The sequence below is a fragment of the Prionailurus viverrinus genome, chromosome B4 (genome assembly GCF_022837055.1).
Source record: "Prionailurus viverrinus isolate Anna chromosome B4, UM_Priviv_1.0, whole genome shotgun sequence".
Lineage (NCBI taxonomy): Eukaryota > Metazoa > Chordata > Mammalia > Carnivora > Felidae > Prionailurus > Prionailurus viverrinus.
Genome location: NC_062567.1, coordinates 22,610,094 through 22,626,908, shown reverse-complemented (window position 1 = coordinate 22,626,908; position 16,815 = coordinate 22,610,094). Strand labels below are relative to the sequence as shown.

Below are 16,815 nucleotides of genomic sequence, written 5' to 3'. Positions count from 1 at the left end.
GAAAGTTACTACTACTATGAAATTACTAGTAGTGTGCTTTCTACTGTGCTTCAAAACAGGTGAGAAAAGACATTTATAGAAGAGAGCACATGAGGGTTGGAGGGAAGAGAGGATAGAGATAAACAGAAAATGAGAATTAGATGTGGTCATGAAAGCTTGAGTGAACTAGCTGGTGACCATGACCTTGATGTTAAGTTGGAAGCTTCTAGAGCAGTGAGGAAAAAGTGTACTTTCTTCCATAAGGGAGACACTGTCCCTGTGAGGCGTTTGCAGCACTGCCCGATTAAACTTCCCATGATAATAGAAATGGTTTATATCTGAGCTACCTGGTATAGTAGTCACCAGCCACGTGTGATTGTTGAGTGCTTGAAATGTGGCTTCTACAACTGAAGAACTAATTTTTTTTTAATTTTTTTTAACGTTTATTTTTTGAGAGAGAGAGAGACAGAGCATGAGCCGGGGAGGGGCAGAGAGAGAGAGAGAGAGAGAGAGAGACAGAATCCAAAGCAGGCTCCAGGCTCTGAGCTGTCAGCACTGAGCCTGATGTGGGGCTGGAACTCACAAACCATGAGATAATGGACCTGAGCTGAAGGACGCTTAACCAACTGAGTCACCCAGGCACCCCTGAAGAACTAAATTTTTAATTGTATTCTATTTCAATTCAATAAAGACATTTAAATAAATATAAACATATAAATAACCACAAGTTATTTAAATACTATGACTGGTGGCTATCTTTTTGTACAGCACAGCCATAGGACATATACTAATTCCCTGTTCATTTCTATTTTCTTAAAACAGCACGCAATTATTCATCTCCTCACTTAGATCTTAACAAAGATCAAGAACTGAGAAGGTGTTAGGTCTTCTAGAACTCGTTGCTTAAGTTCGTATTGCTGAAGTAGTAACGATTATAACCAATTCCATGTTGTAGCATAAACATATTTATGTTATGTGGTGGTTGTTATTGTTCTTAGTAAGAGTACTGAGAAGATTGAGGAAATCGTTAGTGAGAGCTCCTCAGAGAGTGAGGAAGATGAAGAACCACTTGATCGTCAGGAAGCAAATGCAGATTTGCCATCAGAATATTGGCAAATTCAGAAGCTGGTGAAATATTTAAAGGTAAGACAGACCTTTTGTGTTGTGTTTACAATGATTATTTTAATTCCTTTCCCAAAAAGGTATATTCTGCTTCCACATTTATTGTATGTTTCTTTCAAATAAGGGTAGTAAAAATCCCTGTTATTATTTAAGTGTGCACAGGGGAAGGTCTTACTACCCTGAGGATAGTAAGGTTACTTCTCACGGAGCAGCCAGGCTGCCTGGTACCAGCCCTCTCCCCTGGGCCACAGTAACCAGCAGGTATTGACTTGCCATCCTTTTACAATTTGTGGTATGGTGTGGTGGCAAGAGCATGGAGTTTTGAAGTTGTACTACAAATAAATTTTAGGCCGTGTCACTTAGCAGTGTGGCTTTTGGTTATAGTTTTGAGCCTTATTTTTCTTAACCCATGGAATAAAATTAATACCTGTCCTGTAAGATAACTTTAGCATTGGAAATACATATTTGAAAGATGCAGCATAGTGTTTGGTACATTGTAGTTGCTTAAAATATGTATTGGTCCATTTCCATTACTCTCAACATATGTGAAAACATGTTACATAATAATGGTCTATATAATGTATTTAAGACTTGGATGGGGGCAGGGCAAGACAAATGATTTGCCAAAACCCAGATGAATGTTAATAGATCGTTGATATTGATAATGTCTAGGTAGGCCATGTCTAAAGCTGTAGTTCAGAAGCACTTGTAAAAATAACATTTTTACTTAGGTCTTAGTTTCCTCTAGCTTCCTAGGTCTTTGATCAGATGAACCAAGGGCATTTGCCAGTGGCTTTGCATATGTAAAGGTGTGTATGTGACTCCCAAAGTACTTAAGGATACTTTCCTGGTGCCTTTGAGGTCCTTCCAAGCTGACAGGTAAGATAGTTTATGTGAACATTTTTGTGAATTCGACAAAAGTCTTCTGCATGGACACAAGATTGTAGCTGAAAAAGTTCTTTTTGCAAGAAAAATATGCCCCTTTTCTTAGCATGGCCCCAGCTGCAATTCCCTGCATTTCTCAGAAAAAAAATTTCTATGTTTTCCTGAATCCTGAATCCCAAGAAAACTTAGTCAAGAAATTGGGAAATTGGGAAAAAGTATTCTAATTCTCCATTGCAACATAGATTTCAATGGCCAAACTGGAATCTGGGCAAGCAGATGAAATTTTCATCATTAAAAAAGGATATGAGCTTCTGTGAAGCAAACCTTAATGCTCACCTTGGCTATGCTTTTGAAGGCCTCCTAACAATTTGACCAATGTCAATGCAAAATGCAAGATGCATTTGACCAATGTCAATGCAAAATGCATTGCAAAATGAAGAATTTTGTGTGTATTTGTCATGAAACAAAAATCAAGACTATTGGAATAGACAGTTAATGCTTTGTTTTAAAACTTAATTTAAGAATAATATCTTATAAATAGTAAATATTTTTATATCATCTTTCAATATTTAAAATGACTTCCATTTGGCATTTATTTGTGGTAATGTCTCCCTCTTTTAGTGTTATCAGCTATCAGGTGGAGATCATTTTTACATGTTACTGCAATAGATGTACTTTGTTTTTTTAATGTTTATTTAGTTAATTTTTGAGAGGGGGGAGGGGCAGCAAAAGAGGGAGAGAGAGAATCCCAAGCACAGAGCCCAATGTGGGGCTCAATCTCACAAACCGTGAGATCGAACCTGAACTGAAACCAAGAGTCAACACTTAATTGACTGAGCCACCCAGGCACCCCTGGTTTGGGTATTTTTTTTAACAGAAAAACCTCTGAAAATTTTAGTATCTCTATCACAAAAAGTGACTTACTGTTTATTATTATGGAAATTCTTCACCATTATGGTCGTCATTAATACCTAAAAACATATAAGTAAAATTTGGGGAAAAAACATGGAATAACTTACTATTTTAAGAATTCCACAGAATTGGGAGGGAATTCTGATTTCTTATTCTCTGATCTTGAATATTCATGTCTCTGTCGGGAATTTAGAAACCCTATCTGGAGCACAGGCTGGAGTTCAAACTCCATGGTCGTGCACAACCCCTTGGCAGGTGTCTTTGTACACAAACCATGCAGTCAACACAGTGGCCCCACTGAGCACACATAGCACCAACGTCCAGACTCAGGAGACCTTCCTGATCCTTTACTGAACCATGGATCTTCCCATGATCTCTCCTGTCTTCATAAAGCACATGTCACTCTGGGGGAAAAATGGCATCAGAGAACTTTGCCACCCCACACTTAAGTAGCTTGAGCCAGTTGGACATTGTGGCTTGGACATACCTTTTTGGAAGGAGATTGGAAGAGCCCTGGTGTTTTTCCAAAGAATTCTTTTCTATTAACTTTATTTCCTTAGTCAAAGGAAATAAAGACTCAATAGGGAAGACGCATGGATGGACCAGGAGGCAGACTAACAGAGCAGTCTTCCATGTTGGAAAGACTTTAATGGAGTCAGTGTTCTACTAACTTAGTAGCCTTGAGGGAGTTGGCTAACCTCTCTAAACTTCAGTTTTCTCATCGGTCAAGATGGCAAAAGAAATGTTCTCATGTTTTAGTATTATTATGAATATTAAGTGAAATCTAACATATGTAAAGTGCTTAACAGAAAGTACTCGATACTTGTTAGCATTAATAATGATTTCTATTACATATTATTACTGTAGACAACATATGGTATGGAATCTTCTTGACTTGCACAGCTGGCCCTTCAATTTTTGCTTCACATTTTCTAGCAACCAATAAAAGGGAGGAAATGCAGTGAGTTAATACAGTGAGGGAAATACTCTTACCATCATAAGGTAAAAATGGCCCAGTTGCCAATGTGTGTAACTGATCCTGGTACTAAGAGCAGAAAGAATTTTCTCTCTGAGGGCTTAATGGAGCAGACAGTGAGTGTGGTAGTGAATGACATCCTTAATAATAAGCTCCCAGTGAACATGGCAATGAGAGTTTCTCATAATAGCCTGACTATTGAATAACTATCTTGAGTTTTTCAACTATTTAGGATAAGTCTATATAATATTAGGCCAGAAAGGGATGCACTGTTTCTGTCCCAGAACAGCTAAGGAAAACATGTATTGATGAAGTGCTACTTAAGCTTGCACAAGTTATTCATCAATAAATCATGTGCAAATGTGATACTTTTGGCCAGACAGTAAATTGCTGGGAATTATTATAGTTCCCACAGGTAGATATTCTTAACATAGCCAGCAAAAGAAAAAGTATATCTACAAGTGGCTTTGGGCTTTTTGACACAGATAAATGTTTTATATGGGGACACAAAAGGACATTAAATGTCCAAGAAATTCAAAATTGAATGTCTCTAGATAATCTCAAAATAAATACACCTGACATTTTAATTTGCAAAATTATGCCTTAAATGTAGACTTACACTAGCAGAGAAATGTTAATGTTGAACCGACTTTCTACTTACCATTTTCCAAGTGATTGCTGAAAAAATTCGAAGAGCTCATTAATACCCAAACAGGTCAATGAACTATAGCTTGTTATTTATCCAGAGCTATGAGCTCAGATCTTGGCACGTAAGTAAAGGGAGTTTGTATTTAATTATTTGGCTTTGACATACATTCATTTCAACTTACAAGTTTTATGTATGTATATATTCTTTTAATCTGGATTTTTAGAACACAATTTAATTTTTAAACTAATGAAGACTTTGCATTTTTACTCACCAACCTTCCAACTTCTCCCCTCCCCCCACACACGGAACTGATGACTCTATGCCCTAATTCTAAATGAAGCAATAAACCACCTCTTCAGCTTCCTTAGTGAGAAACACTTACATTCTGCCTTGTTATCTTTATTGTTCAGCTTGTCTGTCACGTCAGTTACTTGAATGGAAAGACCGAATTAAACTCATTGCTGTGTCTTGCAGGGTGCCTAGCCAGTGAGCACAGGCTTGCCTCTACAGCCCTCCGCTTAGAAAGTGTGATGGGGAGAGAATGAGGTTCCCAAGGGGCTGGGCTGTGCTGTGCTGTTCTTCACACTCAGCTCCTTGAGAGCAGTTTTTCCTTCTTCTGAGCCAGAGCTGTTCCTCCTGCTGTTCACGTCTTTCCCACCTTCCCTTACTTTCCTCTCTCCTCCTTTTCCTGCTCCCTTTCTCCTTGTAGATATGCTATTTTATTGCTGTATTTGCTAGCTTTATATGGATATTATTTTCTCCCCTGGCCAGGGCTGCTTTAAAATCTTGCAATAAAATGTTTCGCTTTGGATCTATTCCAGTGACTGGGAAGATGGTTCAAGTGTATGTCCCACAGTAATCTGTAAAGGTAGTGTGAAAATAATTCTGCAAAGATACAGAAGCTTTACCCATTACTAAGTCAGTTATATGGAGAACCCCTTTGTGCAATAGGAGGAGAGTTGCTGAATTTTATTTTGTTTGGAAATGTGGATTTATTAGTCACAAGTATTAAATGTTATAAATTAATACAAACAGGTTCTCTTCAGTAAAGTGAGATAAAATATTGAAAGGTTGTTACCATAAGTAGATCTGCATTTCATACACCTTAGTGTAAGTATCATTAAACTAAAGACTGAATTTCTGGACACAGGGTTGCAAGCCTACGAAATCCATTTTCTATGTGGATTGAAGGAGGTCTGGGTCTGGAACTCAATACTACACGATAAGTAAATCCAAGCGAAAACTGAGGAGACTATAGAGTGATGCCAAGAATGTGGTTGGTCAGATTTTAGGTAGTTGGAAAGGATTTCAGAGGCTGGGTCTTAGAATCATGCTTTATCTCCCCCATAGGCATTTCCTTGTCACTTGAGGATAAGATGTCAGTGTTGTCCTGGCATCAGCTCCAGGCTCAGATGGGGGATTATTAGCAAGCAGGTTTGTAGACATCTGCCCCTCCTCTGATGTGCTTCATTCAGCTGGTCTTATTCCTGAAGAATCTAGGGTTAATCCCCAGGGCCATTTCCCCAGTTGTGACTCCTCCCTGCAGGATGCCTCTTTCTACACCTGGGATTTTGATCAGAGTCCAGCCAGGGGACCAGGATGATGAAAGCAATGCTTTAGAAAGCATTGTCCAGCAGCAGGTGGTGTGTAGAATGAATCGGAGTGGGAAGAGGCAGAAGGCCAGTGACAAGGGGGCTTCGAATAGGATAATGTCCTTGGAGGCAGCAAAGAAACGGATGGGAAAGAAAGCAGGCCAGTTTATGAGGAGGCTTTGGTTGGGGCAGATGAAGTTTGAAGAGAGTGAAATACCCAACAGAAACTCCTATACCGTAGTTGGAAATAAAGGACTGGAGCTCACAATATTCATTAGAAATTGAACTACTGCTTCAGGAGCCCAGGCAATGAATGAATGTGTGGGGCATGTGGGCTGGGTTTGGTTTTTTTATTCATGATCAAATAGGACCTCTTAATAGCTAATCAGAAAGCAGCTGCCTCCCACTCAAGTTAGTACAACCAAGGCAATATTTTTAGATCAAAATTCCAATGCTACGCTGACAGTCTTTCCATAAATGTTAGTTTGTCATCTTACAAACAGATTGCTTCATCGGCCTTTTTAAAAAAATACTTAAGGAAAGTAACATTTTATTTGGTAATTTTACACAATCAGCTAGTAGGGAAAAAAAACTAATTAAAGAAAGATGAATAGGAAAGTTTGAAGTAAAAAGAGAAAAAGGTTTATTTTTAAAGTAAGTTTCCTTCCAAATTGAAAACTCCTACACACGCAAACCATAAGGCGCTAGCTATGAAATCAGGGAATGATGGGCTTTTTAATCTAAATTCATAAATGTGGTATCATTCTTGCATCTGAGACCATGCGATCATTGTTCCTGAGTCCCAGGGGATGGTGACGTTATCTGAACATGTGTCACTCCATGGAGAATGGCTCTCATCGGCTGCTGAGTGGCAGCTTATGATCACAGCTGGGCATCACCTCACATTTATCCTCTCCCTACCTCCCCCCCCCATGTGTAGGTGAGGGGTAGTTCCTAATTTATTTATCGTATGTGATCAAATTCATAAAACACTGGTGTTGATTTCACCTTTCCTGTGAGCTGGGGGTCTTGCTTGTTATTCTTCTGTTCTGTTATGTATTCACAAATTCATATTTCTCAGACCATGAAAGGTGAAGGTACTTGGTGGCTCCCCCAGCTTAGCAGTGACCAGGACCCTACTTCACAGTAACTTCTCAAAGAATCACCTCAGAAATTCCACAAGCTTTCCCAAGAGACACTCCAGGCTCCGTCCTTGGCATGTTTTAGATTTCCACTCTGGAAGGGAATTTGCTCCAGAGACATTTTGAAATTTTCAAAACCTTTGTTAAAGAATACTTTTGTGGCATTCAATTCCTTAATCGTCTTTCATGAACTGATTAAACACACACACACACACACACACACACACACACACACACACACACAACTACCTTAATTGGTTAACAAGTTCTTCTAAGTGGTAATTGGGACTTATATGATTTTTCATTGCAGGAATTTGATGTACTTTGCAATCAATTATAGTTAATTAAATTCCTTTCCCATTACTCGGGTTTTGGGTATGGAGGGGTAGGTAGTGTGATCCTTGTTTCATTGGTGGAAAAGCTGAGAAATAGTTCACTCTGGCCCACACAGAAGGCAAGGCGGCTGTGGGCCAGGCTGGCGCCCAGGCCTCTATCTTTATTGCCCGTTGCCTGGTTATTCTGTCCTTCTGTCAAGAAATTCAGGACCCAGAGGGCCTGCAGACCTTGCTGTTGTATGTTCGTATTTTCTCTCCCTTGGTTTTCTTCATTTAAGTAAGAGACTAATTAAACAGAGCATTTCTTAACAAAGGAATTCAATGTTCATTTCTGGAAGGCGGTATGAGAGTGTGCTCTTTTGCTAGGTTTTACTTTAAGAGATGGAGAAGACTGTGATAGTATGGTGTTATTCATGCTCAACAGAATCTTTCAAAAATAGAAGTAATGTTCACTGTTTATGTATGCAAATAAAAGCCAGTAAGAAAGGAAAATTACTACCACCTTCCTGAGAAATGGTCTTTAAGTTAATACATATGGTGTTATATTGATGTGGGTTAACTTTAAAAAAAAGTCTCCATGACATTAAGCGTAGCAGTTTTGTGCTTTAAAAAACAAACAAACCCCCACTATCTGTTAGAAATTATGAATATTTTATTTAAATTTTTTAAAATGTTTATATGAGAGAGAAGCGGGGGGGGCAAAGCATGAGTGGGTGAGAGGCAGAGAGAGGAGACACAGAATCTGAAGCAGGCTCCAGGCTCTGAGCTGTCAGCACAGAGCCCAATGTGGGGCTTGAACCCATGAACCGTGGGATCATGACCTGAGCCAGAGTCGGATGCTTAACCAACTGAGCCACCCAGGCACCAGAAATTACAAATATTTTAAATCGCATCATCTAAAAAAATCCCTAGTTAGCAGAGTTTGCATTATGTTTTCTTAAATAATGCAGCGTAAGACAACACAATTTAAGTATTTGGGTTGAGATGTGTGTTAACTTGTATGTTTATATATTGCCCACAAAAAATTTATCCCTTTTTATTTTTATTATAAAGAAGGCGATGAAAATAATGGAGAGGCTCCCATCTCCACAGAGGAATCTGTACTCCACAAATAAACTAATAACCTTAGTTATAGTTTTTGAGCTATAAATTATTTTTGCCTCTTGACTATCATAAACAAGAGTGGAGAAGGGCAAAGATAATTGGGTAAGTATGATAATATAATGCTACTAAATCATAATAGTTTATACCACCATTAGCTAGCATTCATTATATAACCACATCAACTTAACTGCTGAAAAACGACAATATTAAAAATCTCCAGGGAGGTCTTTTAAGCCCTATCTCATTCATTCATTCATTCATGCATTCATTCATAAATGGATACTGTAAGCTCACCCAGCTAGACCGTAATTATATATTACACATTGCCCATCTAGCTATTCATAAGATTTTTGATTGGAAAGAATTTTGCCATCTAAGTTTTATGTGACGTTCTGTTTAGTTTTATGTAATCTGGAAATGTGGTAGACCTTTGGGGGGAATGTGTTGCCTGATGTATTTGCAGCAACACTATTTTTTGTTCCTCAAAGTACACTTTCCCCCAAATTGATTTGAGAGGCTAAATAAATTGGAGGAAAGTAGTGTTGCCTAGTTCCCAGTTTATATAATGCCCTAGACTGCTTTACCTTTTTTTTTTTTTTTAACATTTATTTATTTTTGAGAGACAGAGACAGAGCATGAGCAGGGTAGGGGCAGAGAGAGAGGGAGACACAGAATCTGAAGCAGGCTCCAGGCTCTGAGCTGTCAGCACAGAGCCCAATGCGGGGCTCGAACCCACAAACCACGAGATCATGACCTGAACCAAAGTCGGATGCTTAACTGACTGAGCCACCCAGGTGCCCCTAGACTGCTTTGATTTTTATTCTAAAACCACATAGTCATGTCCTATTATAGAAGTTTGCACACTGAAGAATTTATAAATGTAAGGGTTAAGGAGTAAAAGTTACCAGATTTGGTATAAGTGATCTTTCATTTTGCATGTATACACTTCTGTTGTACTCATTTTTAGAAATTGCATATTTGTAGGAGAAACATTAAAGCCCAGGTCCATTTTGGTCCACTAGCCTTTGCTCTTCCCACTGGCAAGGGCTGCGCCCCTTTACCCACCCTTGCTCTCTGGTAGGTGTGGCCTCCTGATATTTCTGTGACACATATGGCTGAAGCCTGTGTTCCTCTTCTAGTCCTTCCTTATCTCCCTTCGGTACTTAAAGTGCTAAAATCTTATGGGGGCTCCTGGGTGGCCCAGTCAGTTGAACATCTCACTCTTGGTTTTGGCTCAGGACACGATCTCACGGTCGTGGGATTGAGCCCTGAATCAGGCTCTGTGCTGATGACATAGAGCCCACTTCGGATTCTCTCTCTCCCTCTCTCTCTGCCCTTCCCCTGCTAGTGCTCTCTCTTTCTCAAAATAAATAAACATTAAAAAATAATATTAAAATCTTATAAAAATAACCCATTAACACATACCCTTGGTGAATATTTAAGCCAAGCCAAAGAATAAAAGGGAAAGACCTTTTCCAGATGTTTCATATATATATATATATATACACACACACACACACACATACACGTGTATATATATATATATATATATATATATATACGTACACACACACACATAATTTTTATACACAAAATGAAGTCATACTATATTGCTCTATATTTTGCTTTTTATATTTCGTGTTTTCTTGGTGATCTTCCATATCTGCCACAGTCCTTTTAATTACCACATAGCATCTTATTATATGTATGTGTCAATAATTTACATACCAGCTCCCTTACTGATAACTTTTTCCCTTGTCCCCCATGTCAATTTTTATTATTACAGTGTTGCTGAAACAAATATTTTTACGTATTCTTGGGATATGTATACTGTTTCTGTAGGATAGAGTCTTTTTGATGTGGAATTGCTTGGGTCAAAGACTATGTACATTTAAAATTTCAATAGTTCTAAGGTGGAGGTGTTGTTCAATGGGTATAAAATTCTAGTTTCACAAAATGAAAAAGCTCTAGAGAGTCCTACAACATAGTGCTGATAGTTAACAATACTGTATTGTGCATTTAAAAAAATGTAAAAGAGTATTTGATCCTATGGTAAGTGTTAATGCCACAAAAAGGGAGGAGGCATAAGAAAACTTTTGGAGTGATGGATGTGTCTGTTACCTTGATTGTGGTGATGGCTTCACGGGTGTATGCATATGCCCAAACTCATGAAATTGTGTACGTTAAACGTGTACAGTGTTTTTGCATATGATTTCCTCCTCAATAAAGCTATTTTAAACAAGAAAGAATATATGCCCAGGAAAGTTTGAGAGGTACTACATTGAAATTTTTTAAATTTCAAGAGAAGTAATAAATCAACCAAGCTTGGATTATATGAAAAAGTTTTTGATAGTTTCTGGCACAAAGCAAATGTCAATTTACACTCAATTAGTAATATGCCAAACAGAATGAAATCAGCCAGGCTCCTAAAAAAACAAAACAAAACAAGGGCCCTGATGCCCAGGTACCATTCATGGAGGTTTTAAACAGATTGTTCTGAAGTGGGGTCTAGGCATCGATTGTCTTTAAAATCTTTACAGGGTATTAAAATAGTTTACCTAAAAATAATATTCGTTGGTACAAATTCTCACTAATCTACAGTCTCTTTTTATGTTTTATTTTGGCCAATTCTAATAGGGATGGGAGAATGTATGTTGTGTGAATTTGCATATTCCTGATCACTAATGAGGTTGGTAAATATTTTCATGAGTCTAAACGCAATTGGATTAGATACCTTGCCTATTTTCCTGTGGTTGTCTTTTGATTATTAATGAAAATTAGTCCTTTGTTATATTATTTGTGAATATTTTCTCTCTGTCATGTCTTTTTATCTGCTCTTTTGTTTGGAAACTTTAAAATTGTACATTAATAAATATTTTGACTGTTTCTTTCCTGACTTAAGAGTTTTGTGTCTTAGGAGCTGGGAAGGTTTTTCTGAAGCCATTCCAAGAGAACAGAATTTTTTTCTATTTCCTTCTGATAGTTTTATAGCTTAAAAAAAATGTTCAAATCTTGATCCCAACTGGATTTCACTTTATGTATAGTGTGAGGTAGGGATCTAATTTTTTTTTCTTTGATGGATTGTCAGTTGTATCAACACAGATTATTGGTTCATCTACTCTTTCTTCTAATGATCTGACATGCTGTCTTTATTGAATAGTCATCTCATATGCGAGAATTTGTTTCTGGATCTTTCACTATTACATTGAGTTATTTGGATGCGCCCATGCCAGTTCCATGCTATTTTAATTACTGTAACTTTCATATATTTTAATATTTGGCCAGAGAGTTTTCTTAAAAATTTTAAAAATACTTCTTGCATATTTTTCATTCCAGATCATTTTTAGAAAAACTGAAAATCAAGTTTAAAAAAACTTAAAAATGCTGTTGGGGATTTTGGTTGGTCTACATGAATGTACAAATTACTTTTGGATAAATTGCAATTTTTTTCAAGTTTTTATTTAAATTTCAGTTAATGACAGTGTAATATTAGTTTCAGGTGTAGAACTTAGTGATTCAACACATATACAACACGTGGTGCTCATCACAAGTGCCCTCCTTAATTCTCATCACCAATCAATCCATCTAACCCCCCACCCCCTCTGGTAGCCATTAGTTTGATCTCTATAGTTAAGAGTCTGTTTCTTGGTTTTCCTCTCTTTTTTACCCTCTATGTTCATTTGTTTTGTTTCTTAAATCCCACATATGAGTGAAATCATATGGTATTTGTTTTTCTCTGATTTATTTCACTTAGCAAAATACTCTCTAGCTTCATCCACATCATTGCAAATGGCAAGATTTCATTCTTTTTGATGGCTGAGTAACATTCCATAGTGTGTGTGTGTGTGTGTGTGTGTGTGTGTGTGTGTGTGTGTACACACACACACACACGCCACATCTTCTTTATCCATTCATCAGTTGATGGACATTTGGGCTCTTTCCATAATTTGGGTATTGTTGATAATGCTGCTATAAACTTCAGGGTGCATATATACCTTTGAATTAGTGTTTTTATATCCTTTGGGTAAATACCTAGTAGTGCAATTGCTGGCTCGTAAGGTAGTTCTATTTTTAACTTTTTGAGGAGCCTCCATACTGTTTTGCACAGTGGCTGCACCAGTTTGCATTGCCTCCAAGAGTGCAAGAATGTTCCCCATTCTCCATATCCTTGCCAACACCTCTTGTTTCCTGTGTTGTTAATTTTAGCCATTCTGACAGGTGTGAGGTAATGTCTCATTGTAATTTTGATTTGTATTTCCCCGATGCTGAGTGATTTTGAGCATCTTTTCATGTGTCTATTGGCCATCTATATGTCTTCTTTGGAGAAATATCTGTTCGTATTTTCTGTCCATTTTTAAATTAGGTTGTTTGTTTTCTGGGTGTTGAGTTTATACATTCTTTATATATTTTGGACAGATACTAACCCTTTATCAGATATGTCATTTGTAAAAATCTTCTTCCATTCAATAGGTTACCTTTTAGTTTGGTTGATTGTTTTCTTCACTGTGCAGAAACTTTTTTTTTTTTTAATTAAGTCCCTGTTTTATTTTTGCTTTTATTTCCTTTGCCTCAGGAGATCTCTCTAGTAAGTAACTGTTACAGCCAATGTCAAAGAGGTTACTACCTATGTTATCCTCTAGGATTTTAATGGTTTTCTGTCTCACATCTAGGTCTGTCATCTATTTTGAATTTATTTTTGTGTCTGGTGTAAAAATGTGGTCCAGTTTCATTTTTTTACATTTAGTTCTCCAGTTTTTCCAATACCATTTGTTGAAGAGACTGTGTTTTTTCCATTGGATATTCTTTCCTGCTTTGTCAAAGATTAATTAACCATATAGTTGCGGGTTTGCAGTTTTTAGTAAAATTGAGTTATCCTATTCAGGAACATAGTATGGCCATTCATTTATTTTTAAATTTTTGTGAATTGTATTAAAACTTAATAGCTTCTTTTCCATATATTTTCAACATATTTCTTGTGAAATTTACTCCTAGATATTTTTGTTATTATTATTTTGCTAATACTAGCATGGGAACATTTAAAAGTTTTTTTTATTTTTTATTTTTATTTTTTATTTTTTTTATTTACTTTTTATTTTTTAATATAATTTATTGTCAAATTGGTTTCCATACAATAACCCAGTGCTCATCCCAACAGTTGCCCTCCTTAATGCCCATCACCCACTTTCCCCTCTCCCTCACCTCCATCAACCCTCAGTTTGTTTTCAGTATTTAAGAGTTTCTTATCGTTTGCCTCCCTCCCTCTCTGTAACTTTTTTTTCCCCCTTCCCCTCCTCCATGGTCTTCTGTTAAGTTTCTCAGGATCCACATATGAGTGAAAACGTATGGTATCTGTCTTTCTCTGCCTGACTTATTTCACTTAGCATAATACCAAGGGATATAGGAATGCTGATGCTAGGGGCACATGTACCCCAATGTTTATAGCAGCACTTTCAACAATAGCCAAATTATGGAAAGAGCCTAAATGTGCATCAACTGACAAATGGATACAATTTAAAAAATTTGTAATGTTTATTTATTTTTGAGAGTGAGAGAGAGCACAAGCGGGGGAGGGGCAGAGAGCGAGGAGGACATAGAATCCAAAGTAGGCTCCAGGCTCCGAGCTGTCAGCACAGAGCCCGACATGGGGCTTGAACCCATGAACTGAGAGATCATGACCTGAGCCAAAGTCAGAGGCTTCACCGACTAAGCCACCCAGGCGCCCCTTCATGGGAACATTTTTCAAATTACACATTTTGATTTGTTATTCTTAGTGTATGAGGAGTTACTAATTTTTGAATGCTGCCCTTATATCTGGTCACTCTACTGAGCTATTTTTATTAATTATCATAATTATTCAGTGTATTCTTCTGAATCTTTTTAGGAATGCAGTTATATTTGCTACAGATTTTTCCTCACTGCAGTGACTAGGGCATTCCAGCAGATTGTCTATGTCTGTAAATGTTCCATGGGTATTTAAAAGGAATGCGTAGGGAATGCTTGTATTGTTCCTTACCCATTCCTAATAAAAATTCTCAGCACGCTTGTAATACAAAAATCTGAGTCTAATTTCTTTTTTCTTCTGGAACAGTATTTTCTTATTTTCTTTCTTGGAGATCTCTTGAGTCTCCTCTCTTGAGTCTCAGGTTTATGAGTGCTGAATCATCAGGATAAAATAGGTTTGCAAATAAACAGAAAGCAAAGCAATATACTTTACTACCTTGACTTAACATAGTCATATGCCACTCTCTTTGAGCATTGAGTTTTTCCCGTTTCTGAGGCTGGGAGATGAGAGTATATGTAGGCCAACCTCTGTGCCGGATGCCAGGCCCTCTGTCATCATTAATAAACAGTCACTGGCAGAGGTTCACTTTTCTTGCTCTCTGAGCAGCATGTTCGGAGGCAAAAATGCCGAGAACATTGAAAGCCAGCTGGATAGCCGTGTGATGGCTGTGTCACCTCACTGGGTCTTATCCACTGCCCCTTGATTGCAGACAGTGGGGAACAGAAGAGGAGCCTCCACTCCTGATTGTGCCTCTGCCTGCCTTCTCTTCCGGTCGTCATGTGGGGCTCGGACAGTAAGCTCCAAATGGTGGCCCTGTGAGCATGGAGCCCATCAGAGTTTCGTCTACTAGTTTTATAGTCTCCTTTTCTGAGCCAATTTATTTGAAGTCTTTATGACACATGATGAGTCACCTTGAGCTCTCCATCCCGGTTAGCTCTTCTCTGGAGAGCTGCTCTCCACGTGTCCCACTTGCCCTGTCTAGCCAGGGGCCTCTTTAGCCAGAATGATCTAAAAATGTACTCAGCTCATGTTGGTCCTCTCTGCCTTCCCTAAAACAATAACCCTTGAATATTTCCTATCAGTCTTAGAGTAATGATTAAAATATTCAGCCTGGCCTATGGGTCCAGCAGGTGCCTTTGCCCACCTACTTTTTCAGCTCATCTTGGACCATCTACCACCCACTCTCTGGGTCTCAGCCACACTGGCCTTCGTTAGGCCATGTTCCGCTTCTCCATCGACCTTTGCAAATACTGATTCCTCTGACTGGCGTGCCTTTCATCACTTCCCTCCTCCTTCACCAGGGAAAGTCTCCCACTCTGTCCACACTTCATTCCAGACATACATTCCTCAGGGAAACCTCCCCTGTTGTCCCCGCCCAGTCAGAGTCCTTGACTGCAAGTTTGCATAGCACTTCTTCAAGTTTTCGTTTATTTGAATGGGCTTCAGAAATTAAAATCTTCTCTACTACATTTGATGAGCTCCACGAGGCAAAGACCATGTCTGTTTTTGTTTACTAGGATGTCTCTAATGCCTGGCCTCGAACTTGGTGAAAAGTAAGTGTGCAAATTTTTTGAATGCAAGAATAAAAAAATGACCAGAGATAGCTTGCCCCCTAATCTAGTCTCGAATACATTCTTCATCTCAACTCAGTAAATGTTTATTTCTCTGTTATCAGCAGTAAGGGGGTTGGAGGTAGATATTACCCTATAGACCAGATAAGGTAATACTACTTTATTTCAAAAGTTCTATTTAAAACCATGAGAAACATTATTTAGAAACGTGTCCTCTATTGATCTTGTCCTTCCAAAAGAAATTTTGAGAAAAATGAGGGAAAGCAACATTCATTTAACTTTTGCCTGTTTGAAACGTGATTGTAACAAGGAACAAATGCTTCCTGGTCATAGAAAGGAACACGAGCCACAAAGTATCAGAAGGCACACTGAGCCTGGAGATGTCTGAGGAGAAGCAGGGGCGGGAAGACAACCAGCAAAAGACTTGCCTTAATTTAAGAAGTGGAAAAGCTTATTGGAAGCATTCTTCAAAACCCTTCAGAAGCTAGTAAAATAATATTTTACTATGTTTTCTCCAGCTCTTAAAACTTCACAAATGCAAATACGTGATAAAATGTGAAAATAAGTATTGGCAACTAATTACATTCTCCGGGGAGATTTAATTGAAAAACAAGCATATTTGCACTGCTTCTCCTTAGTAAGATGTTTATGGCATCTGGTCAAAGTAGAACAAACATTTGAAAATCCTTTGACATAGCTGGTATTTAAAGAATAGCAATTGGCCAACATTTGCGGCTCTGTATGTTGAATATTTTGGCTCCTTTCC

General features: G+C 38.0%; 1 protein-coding gene across 7 annotated transcripts in view; it reads left to right on the top strand.

Moving 5' to 3' along the window:
* Window positions 1-16,815, top strand: part of ODAD2 (outer dynein arm docking complex subunit 2) — a 183,409-nt gene that overhangs the window by 31,012 nt on the left and 135,582 nt on the right. For all 7 annotated transcript variants that reach the window (XM_047865081.1, XM_047865080.1, XM_047865083.1 and 4 more), the window contains one exon: window positions 978-1,122. In XM_047865081.1, the coding sequence (XP_047721037.1) occupies window positions 978-1,122 (145 nt within the window). The remainder of the gene's footprint in view (window positions 1-977; window positions 1,123-16,815) is intronic.